The sequence below is a fragment of the Myxocyprinus asiaticus genome, chromosome 49 (genome assembly GCF_019703515.2).
Source record: "Myxocyprinus asiaticus isolate MX2 ecotype Aquarium Trade chromosome 49, UBuf_Myxa_2, whole genome shotgun sequence".
Taxonomy (NCBI): domain Eukaryota; kingdom Metazoa; phylum Chordata; class Actinopteri; order Cypriniformes; family Catostomidae; genus Myxocyprinus; species Myxocyprinus asiaticus.
In genome coordinates this window covers 14,545,802-14,564,102 of record NC_059392.1, presented here as the reverse complement: position 1 = coordinate 14,564,102, position 18,301 = coordinate 14,545,802, and the positions used below count along the sequence as shown (strand labels likewise).

The 18,301-nt window shown below is 37.6% G+C and overlaps 1 protein-coding gene across 7 annotated transcripts in view; it reads left to right on the top strand.

The window, feature by feature from the left end:
* The window catches only part of LOC127438245 (uncharacterized), a 215,938-nt gene that overhangs the window by 173,835 nt on the left and 23,802 nt on the right, over nt 1–18,301 (top strand). For 3 of the 7 annotated variants that reach the window (XM_051693687.1, XM_051693683.1, XM_051693680.1), the window contains exon 26: nt 17,974–18,022. The exons of 3 other annotated variants lie outside the window; for them this stretch is intronic. In XM_051693687.1, coding sequence (XP_051549647.1) covers nt 17,974–18,007 — 34 coding nt within the window. In that variant the 3' untranslated portion in view covers nt 18,008–18,022. Of the gene's footprint in view, nt 1–16,104; nt 16,161–16,712; nt 16,733–17,973; nt 18,023–18,301 lie in introns of those variants that run through there. One more of the 7 variants, XM_051693678.1, reaches the window with a different exon arrangement.

Sequence of the window (18,301 nt, the reverse complement as noted above, 5' to 3'; positions counted from 1 at the left end):
TGTTCTAAACCATGAGTATTTTATTATTAAAAGAGTCACAGTGGCTACAATTTCTCCAGAAGTGATGATTTTGTTCTTTTGATTCCAAGGGTTGGAAACTTTTATGGTTTTTCACATAAATTTAATTCACAACTTGGATAGAAACATAGCCACTCTCACTCTCTCAGTCAATCCAACTGAATTTAAGATGAGTGATACAGTTCCCCTTTTTATAGGGTCTAGTTCCTCCCCTGAAATGAACCAATTCTCACAAGGATGGATGAAAACCAAACATAATACAATAACACAATAAAGTACAATGAATAACAAGACAACCAGTATGCACACAGATAATACAACATTTGTTAACAGAAAGAACACTTAACAGCAAAACTAAGAAGAAGGAAAACCCCCTCTGTTATTAACTTCCCTCCTCTCTCAACATTAACAAATGATAGAGTCCAGTTGAAGTGTGGCTGTTGCTTTAAAAACCGGATTAAACCAGATGGAATGTAGTTTGTGCACCATGTGGAATGGAAATTAAAAGCAGAATGGATGGTTTGGTGACATGTTTCACAAAATAAAGGTAATCTGACTAAAATCAAACTGTGCTGTAGCATTATTTGAAAATGTAGTATGACGTAAAAAGCAGGAAGTACATACAAGAAACAGAACACAATAAACACAATTACATCTTCCTTGGGACAAAAACACCACAAGACAATCATCATAAAACATTTCTGATCTGATCAAAGATGTTTTGGTGCTGGTATCATCGGTATATGTATTATGTGTGTGTGTTTGTGTGTGTGTGTGTGTGTGTGTGATGTCCATGTAAGAGTCTGAACTTCACCAGGCTAGCCTGTGACATTGTATAAGAAATCAAAACTGCAATGTCTCCGTTAGCTTAGCAGGTATTCAGTTGTCATCAGAGACGTCTCCTAGCAATTAAATTGTGCAGGATAAGCAATGCTTTGCAATGCAAGCATTTGTTCTACAGGTGTTCGATTATCAAAAGAGAATATAGTTTCCATGTTTTACAAACCTGTTTCCGCAAATGTTGGCTTTCGGAATCAGAGTTTCCTAGTTGAATTCCGTCTTCAAGTGCTGTTCCATTGCACATTTCCAAGTAAGAATTTGAATTGAATGCAGCAAAAGAAACCATGCTGGTGGAATGGCTTTACTGACATGGCGACTCACGATTGGTCACTTGCCTAGTTGATCCATTCTAATCCTGATTTCACAGCACCACAGTGGAAAAACACCATGGTACCACATGTGTGTGCAGGGTTGACCCTAGCATTTTGGAAGCCCTGAGCAGATTTTCAAAATGGTGCCCCCCTACTTACAAGCACACCTAACCAAACACATCCAACATCAATAACTAAGCAAGTTTAAATTGTGCAAATAAACAAGTCTATTTAATCAAAAGCATACAGCTTAAAAATGCATAACTATCAACTGTAGATTAAACAAACAAACATATCACATGCACAAATTAATAAATTTATATTTAAGTTATGTACAAATTAATACGAAATAATTAAATTACCAAATTAAGGTACGGAAGGCTACAGTAGATAATATTGACACTTGCTGTAAATAGTGGTGTATGCAATTTCCAGCCTTGTGTATAATAAAACAGTATATAATCTAACAACATCAGTGTATGTAGTATAAGTATTGTGACTGAACTTAACTACATCACTAGCAGCGGGAAGAAATGCACCTGATATGTCATGTAATGGTACAACTGCTGTCTTTATATGCTGAGTGCAGCTATAGAGCGGTCTCTTTAGGTCCAGGAAATGGGTAACCGAGTGGCCGCCATGACCCTCGCTTTCCGCCGACCTGTGAGAAGCCAAGCTGCTGGGAAAATCCGCCAACCATGTGTTTCAGACCAGCAAAGCAATGTATGCGCCGTCACCCCCTTCTCTGCACTGCCCAACATTTAGTGAGCCCCCCGATCATGACGAGGACACCGCGTTTACTTTCAGTGATATCAAACTCCCCTTAGAGACTTTATTTACATTTTTTGTGTTAATTTTTATTTAAAATAAACGACTTTCCGATGGCATGTACAGACACTGTCTGTCTTTGCTTATATGAAAAGATAAGGGGAGAATAGTAAAATTGGAAAAAAGTGGACTTGAACCTGGTTCACCCACACAAATAACCAACTGTCTAACTAATGTTGCCACATTAGCCAACACTGTGTGACATGCACAGAAAGATACTCATAAGTTCTGAGTCATCATAACTGTCAAAAAACAGCTTATTCAACAAACCGATAACATAAGAAACCCACGATTACATGAGATTGCTTTTGACTTCAAAATGTAAACAGCTTTGAGAACAACACTTGCACATGTGTTATAAATGATAATGTTTACATGCAAAGTGAAACAGGGGGAAGAGGGGGAAAAAAATATATCTGTGCCAATCGGTTTTTGCTCAATCCACTAAATTATATTGGATAATGTACATATATCATAAAGCCAGTGGTCAGGTTCTCGAGTTTTTTGTTTGTTTTCACCACTAGATAACATTGAAAGGAGTTTTGTCACTTCAGCTTGTTCACGGAGGCTTTCAGACAACAAGACATGATTGCCTATAAAGCTGCTTTAAAACTATGTGTATTGTGGAAAGTACTAGATAAATATAAATGACTAGAGTGTAGACAAACTTATTTTCTCAAGAAAAACATGACAATTGTGAGTTCATATTAGTTTTTCTCAACAATCAACTAAATAAATGCAGTACTGTCGTTTAAGAGCGTTTTCAGACCTGTAGACCGTTTGCTTTGTTCCGAAACAGGGACTAAATTGTTTCAATGTTGCATTTTCTTCTTGGTTCGGTTCGCTTTCACAAGGCAACATTTCAAAACGGACCAAAAGTATGTCAATAAAAGTCACATGTGAGCAAGCTGTCCCCTTATTCGTTATTATGTTTGTTCGCTGTTCCAGGATTAAGCTCATCCATTGATATACCGTTTAAAATTATATGACTATAAAAAAAATTGTTAACCATTACAAATTTTAGAGAATTTTTGAGCGTCGCCAGTTAGAGGTTGTGCTCCAAATACAAATAATCCATCACTCGGATGGATATGAGTTGTAACATTTCCGTCATGGTTATTTTATCCGTCATTAGTTGCTTTTGCATTATTTCTCCATTGAAACTTGCCTGTTCTCACAGATCTCTCTCTTTCCTTCTCTCACACATACACACACACAAACAGCAGAGTATAGCCACGTAAAAAAAATGTTTATTTGTCAAATAGTTGCTAACACCGTCCTACCCATGTTCTGCCGCTATCCAAAAGAGAGAAATTATTTTACTAAAATTACCTCAGGAATTATAAAACAGCTCCTATTTTAAACATGCAATTATATCTAATATAGTTGCCTAAAGGCGATATCCACATTTTGATGATGAATTACAGAGAAGTGCTGATCTACAGATGTCTTCTCCAAGGGTCTCTCAGTTACGTTCATGATTTTTATAAGGATATTGTTTGATTCATTGGTCCTTTGGGTCAGTTTGCATTCTCACCACAAGTGAACCACTCCAGGGTTCATTTGCAGTCGGTCCGAGACCACCTCGTTCAAACGGTCTTGGACCGATTGTTTTGGTATGGATCCGAGTGCGATTGCCATGTTCATATATGCCTAAATGAACTGAACCAAGGGAGAAAACACGCCAGGTTCCGAATCAAATGCTCCAAATGAGCCAGGTGTGAAAACGCCCAAAGATACTTAGAGCTCTGCTTTTTATTTCCAATGTCAGACACTTTTGTGGCATTCATGATTTAAAAGACATGTTGTATGTTGAATCCTTGAATAAGTTTGGGTGCTCGTATCGTATTGTATTGTATCGTGAGGCTATGCATCATATCATATTTGTGTACTGTATTTTAAATTTGTGTATCGTTACATGTCTAATATATATGTATTAAAGACTATTATTGGCTTGACAGTAAAGTTTTAGTACAACTATTATGAAGCACAAAACTATTATGAAGCAATGAAACAGCAAAAACTGAATAAATTTGAGTTTTAAGTATATTATTCACCAAAAATATGATAATTTCAGAGGTTTTTATTCTAATTTAAGAAGTGTTTAAAATCGACACAAAATATACTGCTAGAGAAAACACACATTGTGCAATTTGACTTTTGACTCAAAACCTTACTGTAGTTATTGAGATGCAGCCCTTGTAACAAAATCAACATGTGACAGCTAGCAACTCATATTAAGCTGGAGAATGAGAACATATTTTAGCATTTAAAAAAAATTACACAAATCAGCTTTAAAGATCGGAAAGATTAAAAAAGAGCAAGAATCTGTTATTTCAATCAGCATCAGAAGGATTTTTAAGAAAAATCATTTTCCCATATTTCTTGTAGAGATAATTAAAGGATAATGTCTCATTTCCACCATGTACAAATTTCTTCTGAAATTACTGCTACTTGATTTCACTCCCATTGACTTCCTATCTAGCACATGTTGGTTTTATCTGAAACGAGGCGGCCCTAGTCAACAAAGATTTGCAGACAGAGAAATTCTGAACTTGTTCTTGTTCAAACTCAACAAAGCTGGACAATGGAATTATATGCAATAATCTGCTTTCTTCTTTTGTGTTTTAAGACATATGGATCTTCATATGCAGCAGGTAAAAAATACTCTTTCATATGAAAATCTTTCACACCAAAACTGAAACAAAATGAAGCAAACGTTACATATAAATGTTTTTTTTTTTTTTTTTTTTTTTAAGGTATTATAGTCTATTATCATCAAATCATGCATAAGTAATATAATAAATATTTGAAAATGTATAAGTATTTAAAAGAGTATTCTCTGTGCTGACATTGCTCATTTTCACACTAATTGTTTTGACAGCTCATTGGTTGTAAAATATTTCAAATGCATATAATGATTGTTAAAAAAATATTGTCCTAAAGCTAAAATCAGTAATAGATAACTCAAACATTAACACCATGAACTTATATTTTTCATCTTGTATTTTTTCAAAGGATCAAATTGGTGTTTTATGTACTTTATGTTTCTTGAAGAGACAAAATGCACAGCGTTAGGCACATGGAGCTGTTGTTGAGCTGGTGAAAGAGTACCAGAAAGATGCCATTTTTACATTAAAATACAAATGAAACTGAAGAATTTACAGAAGCTGGGCATAAAAAAAGTTTATAAAAATGTGATGAGCTTAATAATTTTAGTATCAGTTTTATCTGAACAGTTATTACATAACTTCATTTTTGTATAGTCTTGAACAAAAGTAAGATATCTGTTTACACCAGCCAGATTTGGAGTTGAAAGAATTAGGGCTGTCAGTCCTTCAATTTTTAATCAAAGTAATTACATGCTGATTAATCAATGAAACTGATTGTAATTAATTGCATATTTTTAATATTTGCTAAAAAAGGCACTAAAATAAAGATTATTCAATATATTAAAATTAAAATAAACAAAATATATTTTAAATATAATAATATTTCATTTATAATCTAATAATAAAATTAATAATAATATCATATAATTAAAAGATGTTACATTATGCACTGTAAAAATCGAATTAGATGACCTTAGATTTTTCAAGGCAATCAGTTTGCATGCTTTTTCTAAGTAAACATACTTATTTGGCTCAAGTAAACAACGCATTTTTTTAAGTAATGTTAACTAGTTATGAGTGAGCTTAATTCATCTATGATTAAAGTATTGTTGTTTTCAATGTAATTATTTAAATTGGGTTATAACATGTCTTATACAGTATAAGGGAAATTGTGACTAGACTCTAGGTTAGCCATATGGCACAATGGACTCTATTTAGCACTTCTTAGTGCACATAAATCTGCACTATTGTAAAAACAAATGATTAAAGAAGAATGACTTAAACTTAACAGGCTTCAACTTCACCTGAGGTAACACTAATCACCCTCATGGTGACTTAACAAAAATCTCAATTATCAACCAGCTAAACAAAACAACAACGCTAGTCATAAGAATTAAAACTAAATACATTTTTAAACAAAAATATATTATTTTACTACATAAGTTCCATTGTTTTGACCAAACAAACATTTATTCAAGCGCTGTAATGATGCTGGCAATGACAGGCAGACGATGACGATGAAGTGAAGAACCCAGGTGCAGTTTATTTACATGAAGTGTGAAAACCAGAAACATGACTACAAAACATAAACATGAACTAGACTTGACTTGACTTGACTTGAATTGGATTGGATTGGATTGGATTGGATTCCAAACAACGTTACATAAACACAATACCTGACAATGGACAATGGCAAACATGAGGCTTAAATACATGGACAAGGGAGAAACATGACAATGATAACCAATGGCAAAACAGAACTGATAACAAGGTAACAAGACAATAAACCAATGAAAGCAAGACACATGAACATGGAGGGAAACATAAAATCACATGACCAGGGGACCACATGACATGAAACAGGGAATCACATGACATGGCAGGGAAACAGGAACTAACATGACATGGAACACATGACTATAAAACAGGAACTAAACTTACAAAATAAAAGACATTAACACAAAACATGAACAAAAACACATAAAACCATGACAAGCACAAGTGGTTATGGGTATTCCACACAGCCGCAATTTTGTACTTGGTAATTTTTAGTTAGAAGTATTCGAAGCCAAAATTTAAAGAACTAATGAATTTGAGTTATGATTCCAAAATGTGACATTTCAAGTAATGTGTAATTAGGACAACTTAAATGTTTTATTAATGACAACTTTAGGATTTAGAAATTAAAAGTAACTTAAATAAAACTAGTAAGACTATGGAAATAAAGCAAACAATATATTGAATTCTAAAGCCAGATTTTGTATCGTCTAATCAATGCTTTACTTGTCATACACAAACACTGTAAATATGAATAGTAGTCACAAATTATATAAAAAACAAAATAAAATATTATTCAACTTAATATTAAGTTGAATATATATATATATATATATATATATATATATATATATATATATATATATATATATATATATATATATATAATCTTTTAATTATCTTTTTATAAGATCTTTTAATTCCATGTAATTTCTGTAATTTCATCATCCAAACAAATCATTATATCTGGCCTTTGGGTAAGAAATAAAATGAAACAAAGATTCAATAGTAATAAGCTTATTTTATACATGATATACAGTTTTTCTGTTCTTTCTTCACAGCAGAAGGAGGCTTTTGCACTACTCCATCCTTGGAGAACGGTTTCATAAACAGAGCATCCACTGAGGACAAAATCTATTACACATGCAATACAGGTTATAAACCATTCAGTGGCAGCTGGAGGGAATCAGTGACATGCAATGAGGGTTCTTGGTCTGATGAGCCAGTGTGTATCAGTGAGTGTGTTTTATTATTGTCAGTGTCAGGTGTAAAACAAATTTGTTTACTGAAATGTGTTTCTTGTGGTCTATCTTTAAAGGGAAGGAAGAATGTGGCACTTTTCCTAAAGTCAATAATGGAAAAATTAAACAGACAAAAAATCATTATGGAAAATTTGCAGCTTTGAAATTTGAGTTTGAATGTGATCCAGGATTCAAACCAAAAAATAGCTTCATAAAATGTGTCAGTGGTACATGGGAGACACCAACCTGTGAGGGTGAGCATCTCAAACTTTTATTATGTGTCTACAGTAACAGACAGAAAACAGTGAACTGGACATGTAATCAAAACTGTTAGCATGATTTACTAATCTTCTTGCACTTTATGATTTCTCATTTATGTTTTTTTTATGTCCGTTGTGACATTCCTCCAGAAGTGCAAAATGCAGCCATAACCTCTGACCCTTAGAAATATTATCCTGAAGGATCTTATGTAACATACAAATGTCGAAATGTATTCACAATGAGGGGGGCTAGTAGAGTGTTTTGCCGCAATGCAACTTGGGGAAAAACACCAACATATGAAGGTGAGTTTTGGTTGGTGATGGAAGCTATATTTTCAGAAAGTAAGATACAATTATACAGCAAGGAAGAATATTTACAGCACATAAAGGTACAGCACAAAACAAATGCATTCAAGAGCTTTGAGTCTGTAGCCATGTTTACAAAATGTAGCCATTGTTTATTTCTTTACTAAAATAAGAACATTTTATTGTGTTACATACAGTGCATTCAGAAAGTATTCAGACCCCTTAATTGTTTTCATATTTTGTTATGTTGCAGCTTTGTCAATCTACACTCCATCAATCTACACTCCATTCCTCATAATTGCAAAAACCAGATTTTTAATAACTTCATACTTTTTAATTTAATAGCAAATTTATTAAAAAGAAAAAACTGAAATATCACATTGACAAGTTTTCAGACCCTTAACTCTGTAATTAGTTGAAGCACCTCTGGCAATGATTACAGCCTCAAGTCTTTTTGGGTATGATGCGACAAGCTTTGCACACCTGGATTTGGGGATTTTCTGCCATTCTTCTCTGCAGATCTTCTCAAGCTCTGTCAGGTTGGATGGGGACCATCGATGGATAGCCATTTTCAGGTCCGGGCTCTGGTTGGGCCAATCAAGGACATTCACAGAGTTGTCCCTAAGCCACTCTTGCATTGTCTTGGTTGTGTGCTTAGGATCATTGTCCTGTTGGAAGGTGAACCTTCAGCCTAGTCCAAGGTCCTGAGTGCTCTGGACCAGGTTTTCATTAAGGATATCTCTGAATACTGCTGCGTTCAGCTTTCCTTCAACCCTGACCAGTCCCCAAGTCCCTGCCGCTGGAAAAACACCCCCACAGCATGATGCTACCACCACCATGCTTCACCGTATGGATGGTATTGTGTAGGTAATTAGCAGTGCCTTGTTTCCTCAGACGCTTGGAATTGAGGCCAAACAGTTCAATCTTCGTTTCATCACAGTCTGAGAGTCCTTTAGGTGCTTTTTTGCAAATTCCAAGCGGGCTTTCATATGTCTTGCACTGAGGAGAGGCTTCCGTCTGGCCACTCAGCCATAAAGCCCAGATCAGTGGAGTGTTTCAGTGATGGTTGTCCTTCTGCAAGTTTCTCCTACCTCCACACATGATCTCTGGAGCTCAACCAGCGTGACCACTGGGTTCTTGGCCACCTCTCTTACCAAGGCCCTTCTCCCCCAATTGCTCGGTTTGGCCGGGCGGCCAGCTCTACAAAGAGTCCTGGTTGTTCCAAACTTCTTCCATTTAAGAATTATGGAGGCCACTGTGCTCTTGGGAACCTTCAATGCTGCCACAAAATTTTTGTAGCCTTCCCCAGATCTATGCTTTGACACAATCCTGTCATTGAGCTCTGCAGGCAGTTCCTTTTGTTTTTGCTCTGATATGTATTTTCAGCTGTGAGACCTTATATAGATAGGTGTATGCCTTTCCAAATCATGTGCAAACAATGGAATTTGCCACAGGTGGACTCCAGTCAAAGTGTAGAAACATCTCAAAGATTATCCAGTGAAAATGGGATGCACCAGAGCTACATTTCAAATGTCATAGCAAAGGGTCTAAACACTGAATAATGTCAATGTGATATTTAATTTTTTTTTTTTAAATCTGGTTTTAATTCTCATAATCTCATAATCTGTCATTATGGGGTATGGAGTGTAGATTGATATGAAAATAAAATAATTTTAACATTTTAGCATAAAGCTGTAACATAAGAATGTGTGAAAAAAATAAAGGGGACTGAATACTTTCTGATTGCACTGTAAAACTGTATTACATTGTTATTAAATATTATTTAACATTTAATAACTATTTTTCCTTATTTTTGTATGAAAGATTAACACTCAAGTTACAACTGTAACCCTAGTTCCCTGAAAGGAGTGAATGATACGCTGTGTCAGTAAGCTGACACTATGGGAAGCTCCTCCCAGGAGTGACGATACCTGAAGCCCTTTGTAATCTGACCAATTTCATTGGCAGATGGCGCTTTGCATCGTGCCCTTAATACACAAGTCACATCATACTTGCATATCGCTGCCAATTTGTGAGCCAGGGCATCCAAGCCCAGCGGAGCTTGGGTCAAAGAGTACCACAGGCAAAAGTGCGTTGTCTCCTGGGAGACAAACAGGTCCAACTCGGCTTCCCCGAACACCTCCCAAATCCTCTGAACCATCTGAGGATGCAATCTCCATTCTCCTTAGCAAACAGCCTGACGTGAGAGTAGATCCTCTCCGTGATTCATGTGACCAGGGACGTGCACTGCACAAATCAACAGGAGATAACTCTGACACCAAATGAGGAGTCTGCGCACCAAGCTCAACTTTGGCTGTGACCTCTCTCCCCCCTGGCGGTTTATGTGAGCTACGACCGCAGTATTGTCCATTCGAATCAGCCCATGAATGCCCTGTATGGCTGAACAAAAAGACTTCTGAGCCAGATAAACTGCTAGGAGTTCCAGGCGATTAATGTGCCATGCCAAAAGGATGCAAAGGGCTCCCCAGCCCGTGCCAAATGCATCTTTAGTCACAACTTTGCACCTGGTCACTTGACCCAGCACCATTCCAGCCTATGGTGTTTTCCAGACAGCCAGCGCGGCCACACAATGGCACATCACCGTCAGAGGCCGGTGACCTTGTCACCAAGCATACTTAGGCACTCTCGCTCTGACCCAACACTGGAGAGGTCTCATGTGCAACAAACAACAAAATGTGGGTTATGTGCCAGCATTACCTCTGAGTCGAGTCTCATCTCAGGAACGAGACCTGCCAACTGGGAATTAAAACACTGTTGGTCCAGTTGCATTTAGTCATTTAGCAGATGCTTTTATAAAGTGACTTACAAATGAGAAACATAAGCAATTTGTAATAAAAAGTAAACAAAATCTTCACTATCACACAGCCAAGTTCTCACAGTAGCTTTGAAGATTTTTTTATTGATAAATATTAAGTGCATTTAGTGTGGATTTAAGTGCAGAATGTGAAATTGACTTTGTGCTTCTTTGTGATGGGACCACCAGGCACTGCTTGTTCATTAACCACAGAGAACAGTTCACCATGAGGCCCAGACACTCTAAACGAACAAGCAGCATATCCCTGTGCTTGCAAGCTAAACTTTCCGACTGTGCCAAAAGAAGCCAGTCGTCTAGGTTATTCAGAATGCAAATGCAGCTCAGCCTCAGGGGAGCAAGTGCCTCATCGACACACTTTGTGAATGTGCTGGGAGCCAGGGAGAAGCCAAAGGGCAGGACTTTGAACTGGTACCCTGAGCCCCTGAAGGCGAACCTCAAGAATGGCCTGTGACAGGGGGGCTATTTGAACATGAACGTATGTGCCTTTCAGACTGATCATAAAGAAAAAGTCTTGTGGACGAACATGAGACAAAATCTGCCTTTCAGTAGCCATCTTGAACGGAGACAGCATCCAATTCAAGCATCTCAGGTCTAAAATAGGCAAAAGCCCTCCGTCCTTCTTGGGGACCAGAAAATACCAACTGTAAAGGCTTTCTGGATGTCATACAGCAGGAAAGACTCTATTGTGTCCTTGGCAAGAAAGGTCTGTATCTCCACACGAAAAACCGAGCATCCCTCAGAGCCACGATGAAGGACAGAACACAGATGAAGCAAGTCGGCCATCACCAAACTAAAATTGCCCAGAATATGATGCCACACGTCCGCATAATGGGCCAGAGAACACATGAGTCCGCTCGTGTCCTCTGGGGGCTAGGCATCATTTGCCCTCAGGGAGCAGTCGCTCCACATTCTCAGCATAGCAGAGGTAGGAAATATGCTCTTTTGTGAGTCTGTATGTACACCTCGAGCAGTTGCAGCGAAGCGAGAAAACTTTATTGGAACGTGACAATTTTCTGACATGGATCCAACAGCAACACAAACAGAAACATTGTTTATAGTATCTTCTCGGCCCAGGCAATCGAAGACAGGGAGAGTCGAGGGAAACAATGTGGGGGCACAGGATTGGAGTCTGGGCCTTATTTGGAGCCAGAACTAATACCTCCATGAAATCCAGTCCCTTTTCCAGTCCATCTCCTTCAGCAGGTCAGCCTGGTACACCTGTAACACCGCCATGGTGAGCAAAGCAGAAGCAGCCTGACCTGCAGCCACATACGCCTTGTCTACAAGCACAGATGAGACTCGACACAGTTTGGACGGAAGGGCCGGTTGGGCCTTCCAACCCTGCACCAATGAGAGATGGGCTGCCCCCGCCTCCTCAACTGGGAGAATCGACGTACAACCCCTTGATGTGGCCTGGTCAAGCTTTGTGAAGGCAGCTGCCCCTGAAATGTACTTGCGCCCAGAATAGGGCACAGGCCATGATTTGACCAGCTGGTCAAGCAGCTCTGGGGAAAAAAAATGTCCTGGACGGCACGAAGCAGAGTTGTGGCGATTCGGTAAAAAATGTTTGTCAAGTCAGGAAAGCTCCGGCTCATCTGCCACGGGCCATTCAAACTGGAGTTTCTCGACAGCCCAGGAAAGAATGTGGCTCAAATCTGCGTTAAACAGATTTTCAACCTTGCAGGGAGAAATGCACATAGACTTGTCCACTAAGCAAGACCAGTCCTTGCCTTCAGATGCCATGAGCGAAATCACATCACTCTCCTCCTCAAAATCGGCAAACATGATCGCACTGTGCATGCCAATGGTGGGGCACAGGTCGTCACAGACAAAATCCACTGAAAAAAGTGAGACAAGAGATGATCCGCCCATCGGAGATTGGGTTATAGCACTTGCAGGGTGGAAGACACTTACAACATGCCACCATTACAAAGACTTTGTTAAGTAAATGGCTCTTTGAGTGCTTGTGTATACAACAATAATCTTTATTACACACAAACACACAATGAACTTTTAGCTTTGAAGGATACACCAATGTCCGACTGGAGCATAACAGAGAAATGGAAAATAATCCGCTCGGTGAAGCACAGTATCAACGGCAATGAAAAGCTCTTCCGTCTTCTGGCGCCCTCAAGGCGGTAAGTAATCCTCTCGCTATGTGGCATGCAAGATCAGCGTCGAAGTGCAGCTTGATCGTCAGGCACCACAGAAGCAGAGATGAATCCACTCACTGTAGGGTTGCTGGATCGACGAAGCGCAGGCTTGCACATTCAGAGTACAAAGAATCTGAAAATATAATGTGAAGTGCTATCTGCCAATGAAACTGGTGTGATCATAAAGGGCTTTGGGTATCGTCACTCCTGGGAGGAGTTCCCCATGGTGTCAGCAAACTGACACAGCATTGAGTCCTCACTTTAAAGGGAACCTACTCCTCTCTGATTTCTCTCTTTTTTTGTTGTCTCTTATTGGCAGCTTTCTGTTCTAAACCTCTTCGGATAGTAAACAATGCCATACTGGTAAATGAAAACCAAGACAAGACAAAATATTCACATGGAGATACAGTACACTATAAGTGTGTTAAGGGGTTTGAGTCTAGAGGGATCACTGCTAAGTGTGATATACAAACCTGGATTTATCCAAACTGTATTAGTGAGTGAAATTTAATTTAAATTTAAATTTTTAAGACATTTTTGAGCATATTATACATACTGTACAGTTAATATATTTATCCAATTCTACATTGTTCCTTTATGAAAATCTCAGTGTTACAAACCAACAAAGAACATGATGTTTGTGACACTGTTAAATGAGAAAAATATGTACAACAACTTTGAAATTTTGATATACATGTGCAATAGTCCGACAGTTGTCTTGGCGGACTAGATCTGCTCTACGCATTCTGCTGCTGCTCCTTGACATGTGTAAATATGCTGCTGATGTTGCACGGAATCCATGTGCTACTGCTGCTGACAGAGAAGTGTGCTGCTTCTACTGAACAAACAAAAAATCCCCCAAAACCATGTAAAAAGAAAATAAATAGACAAGACAAGCAAATAAGGTGATCCATCCCACCCAATGAGCAGATCTGACAACTAGACTTGTGCACGGCAGTGAGGTGGATTTCAGACGCATGTAGCTATCAGTGTATCCCTAACGTGTGTTAAAAATGTGTTCCCACTGGGGTTTATCCAGTGACCTAAATAACTATGTGTGATTGTTAAGTAATCCAAATGTATTTATTTTTTTGCACAATGCACATTTGACTTGCTGCAGTGTCGACCCGTAGATGCTACAATTGCGGCACCTGGACAGTGCATTTGTACTGCTTGCAGAGTTGTTAGGTTTAGTTGCTCGGCCCTAAAATGCCACAGTTGCGGCACCTAGACAGCACATTTGTGCTGCTACAGTGTTGTTTTTCCTTTGGCTGAGCCAAGTTAGACAATGACTAACATGGCGCAAGCTAACAGCACACCCTAGCACTTTGACGAGCGCAGTTTTCTTTGATCTGTTTGGTGTTTTTTTAAAATAGCCAATAGGCTTTAGTTTACATCGCAGCACAGCAAAGCTACACAAACACACACACAGCCCCTTTCCACTGTGCTGCTTCCCGTGCTAGAGCCAGTATTCAGCCGGGGAAACTGAGAAGTAATCTCAAAACCGAATCGACCGCTTTATTAACTTGAGCATCAAACGATGATCTACTGACCACGTTACTGCAAAACCAGCCCACAAACAAACAAACACAGTGCATCACAGTCTTTGTTTACAACGAGGCAATTCAATGCAGATGAAAGTGAAACAAGCAGGTAAAAGATCAGAATAAACCAAAATTTTAAATAAAATACACTAAACATAAATATTAAAGAACACCCACCTGTGCTGTAAATCCCAAGATACCTCCGAAAATTGCCTGCAATTGCCTGCCAGAAGAGAGAGAATGCAGATTTTAAATGCTTTATCTTTTGAAATCAAATTTTGTCAGTGTTTAGAAGTACACTTGCATATAGATTACCTTAAAGCTAATAGATATGAACTGAAAGCAGCAAAACTTTAATTTGAATTTAACTGGATCTTTACCATAAAACCAAAACCATAAAAAATAAAAAATAAAAATAAAAAAAGAGTTCAGCCCTGGAGGCTAAAGGGATCCTGCTTTTGTGACTCTGGGTTTTCCAAAGTTGAGTAAAACATTCCCATACTTTCATGTGTTACTTCATAGATTTGATTTACTTTTATACAAAAATTTGACAAATATTCATAAAAAAGAACAAGAATGATACATGTACAAATGTTTGATTGGTATATTAAATTTAACATTCAACACAAAATGAAGCACTTAAAGATGCACTCAGTAATTTTTTCCTCATTAAAAAAAGGTTTAACTCCAAACGACATGAATTGTAATTTTGCAATATATGTAGGAAATTATGACCACTCACATTAAAATTAAGTCTCCAGTCATATCAGTAACCTTATAAACGCTGTTTTATTCTACATGGAGAGGGTCTGCACATGGGGGCTACCATGTTAGAATCACATCACCAGCCGAATACTACTCGCTTCATCTCAGTAACCATCCTCTTATTTGACACTTTCACTCACTGATTAAAGTAATCATGGCTGACTGTGAATACTACATTTCTACAATGGCATCTGAAACTGACAACTATTGATTTTAAATTATGCTGCATCCAAGCCACTAGGTGTCAGTGTCCAAGTCCAAGATGACACAAAGACAAAAGTTACTGAGTGGACCTTTAAATTAAAAAGGAATGTTGAAATTCAGCAAACAAATGTAAAAGATTGTAAAGTAAACAAGACTTTATTTATAAACTGTGAAACTCTGCTTTCTATTAAATTTGTGTGTCTGTTGCTATTATTTGTTTAGGTGAAATCTGTCTACCACCACCTCATCTTGAACATGGAGACTATACTGTAGTTAGAAAGAATGGTAAAGTAATTACAGAGGTTTCATATCTTTGCCAAAGAGACTATGTGCTAGACAAACAACAGGAATATTATAAGTATCAGAATGGGAGATGGGAGACCCCTCCAAAGTGTCTGGGTGAGTCGTCTATTTCCAAATTATTCTATTGAATCTCACTCTCATCAAGAACTATTTTACAATTTGTGTCTAATCAGATTGATTTTGTCTGTCATGGAGCCCTGTGAAATTACATCTGACAGTATTGAGAAGTACAATGTACAACCACCCCAATATAAGGTCTATGTAAAATGTGGTGACATGTATGGACTTTATTGTAAGTCTGGATGGAATGCTGGAGGTTTCTGGAGATCTGAATATCTGGAAGTGTCGTGTTCTAATGGAGAGTTCAAATCGGACAAAAGTTGTGAGTACATATGATTATGTATTTTTACACCCACATTAATCAAGATGTTTATAGTCGTGGTGATCTGTATGTTTAACTGAAATGGGTTAAAGTGCCCATGCCAGAAGAAAAGAGTCAAATGATACTTTTATCATTATGCTTCCTGAAATATAAGACAACTGAATCTCTCATTTCTTTACACTGAAGTAGCTGAGCCTGATATTAGATCAGATTAGATTAGATTCAGTTAGATCTGATCAGCTCTCTGAAACACCTTTGCAAACCTTCACCTGGAAGGTAAATGTTTGTGTTGATACACTGAGGCTTAAACACTCAATAGAAATTAGTTTGGAATATTGTTGTTCTCGAGCTGTTTATTAATCTTGTGCTTGAATGTGTCACTTAGACTCAAATGTAGACTTAAAATGTTTTAAAGTAATTTGAACCGATAAGAGCAGTTATCTTTTAACCATTCAGTTATTCAGGGAATACGCCTTGTCTGTGAAACTATGGAAGCAAAATGCATAAATGTAAATGGAAGCAATTTATAACCCCACATCTGTCCAATGACAGACTAGTCACAGCAGTGACCAAGAAGCTCTACCTTCCTGAAATAAGCCGCTGTCACCTGCTTTTACGGAATTCTCGTCCTCTTCCCTGTGAAGATAGAGTTGGAAGCTATCCTTCAGCAGAGTTTTGGGATTATTGGCATGTAACTTTTTCAAGGACGAGCCATCGAGGTACGAGGTGATATTTTTCATAAACTGTAATTGTTCAAAGAATTTACCAGCACGTTACGGTGGGTAATCTCTCTATCTTCTCTCTCTGTTTTACCAATGGTCATAGTGCTATGGACATGGTATTACTGCACCGTTGAGATGTTATTTATCGTATTTAGTTACGATAAATATGAGAGAGGGAGTCATATTCTGCCTCGAACTAAGGGGGACAGGCGAGATTTCGCCCAATGCCCTCCCCAGTGCAGCAGGCTCCAGACAAGACCAGCTCAGTTAAAAAAAGCCATCCTTCGCAGCAGCAGCCGGTAAACATCACCCTGCCCATCCCCAGTCACTGCTGTGACTTGTCTGTTACTGGACAGACCTGGTGTTATTAATTGCTTCCATGGTTTCATACACAAGGCGTTTTCCCATAGTGAAATACCTCACTCCTGTTATCAGAGAACTGGGGTTACAAACATATCCTTATGTTTCAGAAATATATTTCAGCTTAGTTATGTATATAAGAAAAGGACTGCTCACTTATAGAAGCGGTCCATTCTCAGCCTAGTTTGAAATTCCAGGATCATCTCCTCATTAAGAGTGTTTTGATTATATTGATTCAGTGATCTGGCTCCAGTTCAGTTAAGAGCATCACTCACACTATCCCTGTCATAAACATTTTCTATTATATTTTGTGCACTTATAATGTCATAAGGTCATTGACACAGCAAATGTTCTTTTGATGCTTTTCTTCAGGCAATACATACAACTATTTTGGGTGAAAATAAACTGGAGTGGAAACACTGAGGTAATGAAAATATGAACTTCTCAATGAATTTTAGTGTTCTTTTAGAGTCATTAAATGAATGAACCACAAACATGACATGATGATGTTACATATGATGATGCTGTTGACCGCATTTAATTTAAGTGAATATCTGTGTGATTTCAAGAGATTTCTTTTTAGCACTAAAATGTAATGGAATGAAGTCCTAGTTATTGTTAAACACAAACACTGAACCTATACAAGTGTGTGTACATGTTTTGGCATGTAAACTTAATTAAATATGTTGTTATATTTCTATTTGTAATTGTGTATTCTGTCCTTTATTAAGATCTGAAGATCCCTCTGATGTATCCAGAGCATGAAGTTGGACACACACACACACACACATACGGTTGCAACTGCTTCCATTTACATGCCAATGTTAAAATTTTATAATTTTATATGATCTCACAAAACTTCTATTTGACTTCTTTTGTCAACACATTTTTTTTTTTTTTGTTACTTAAACTAAACTAAAAGTGCATTCAAACACTTAAAACTGAGTTTAGTATCCTTTTCCATTATTGTGTTATTTTACTGTATTTACACACAGAATTGTTATTTATTTATTTCACAAAAAGTGTGCTTCATGTTGTAACATCTAAATAAACTGGTTT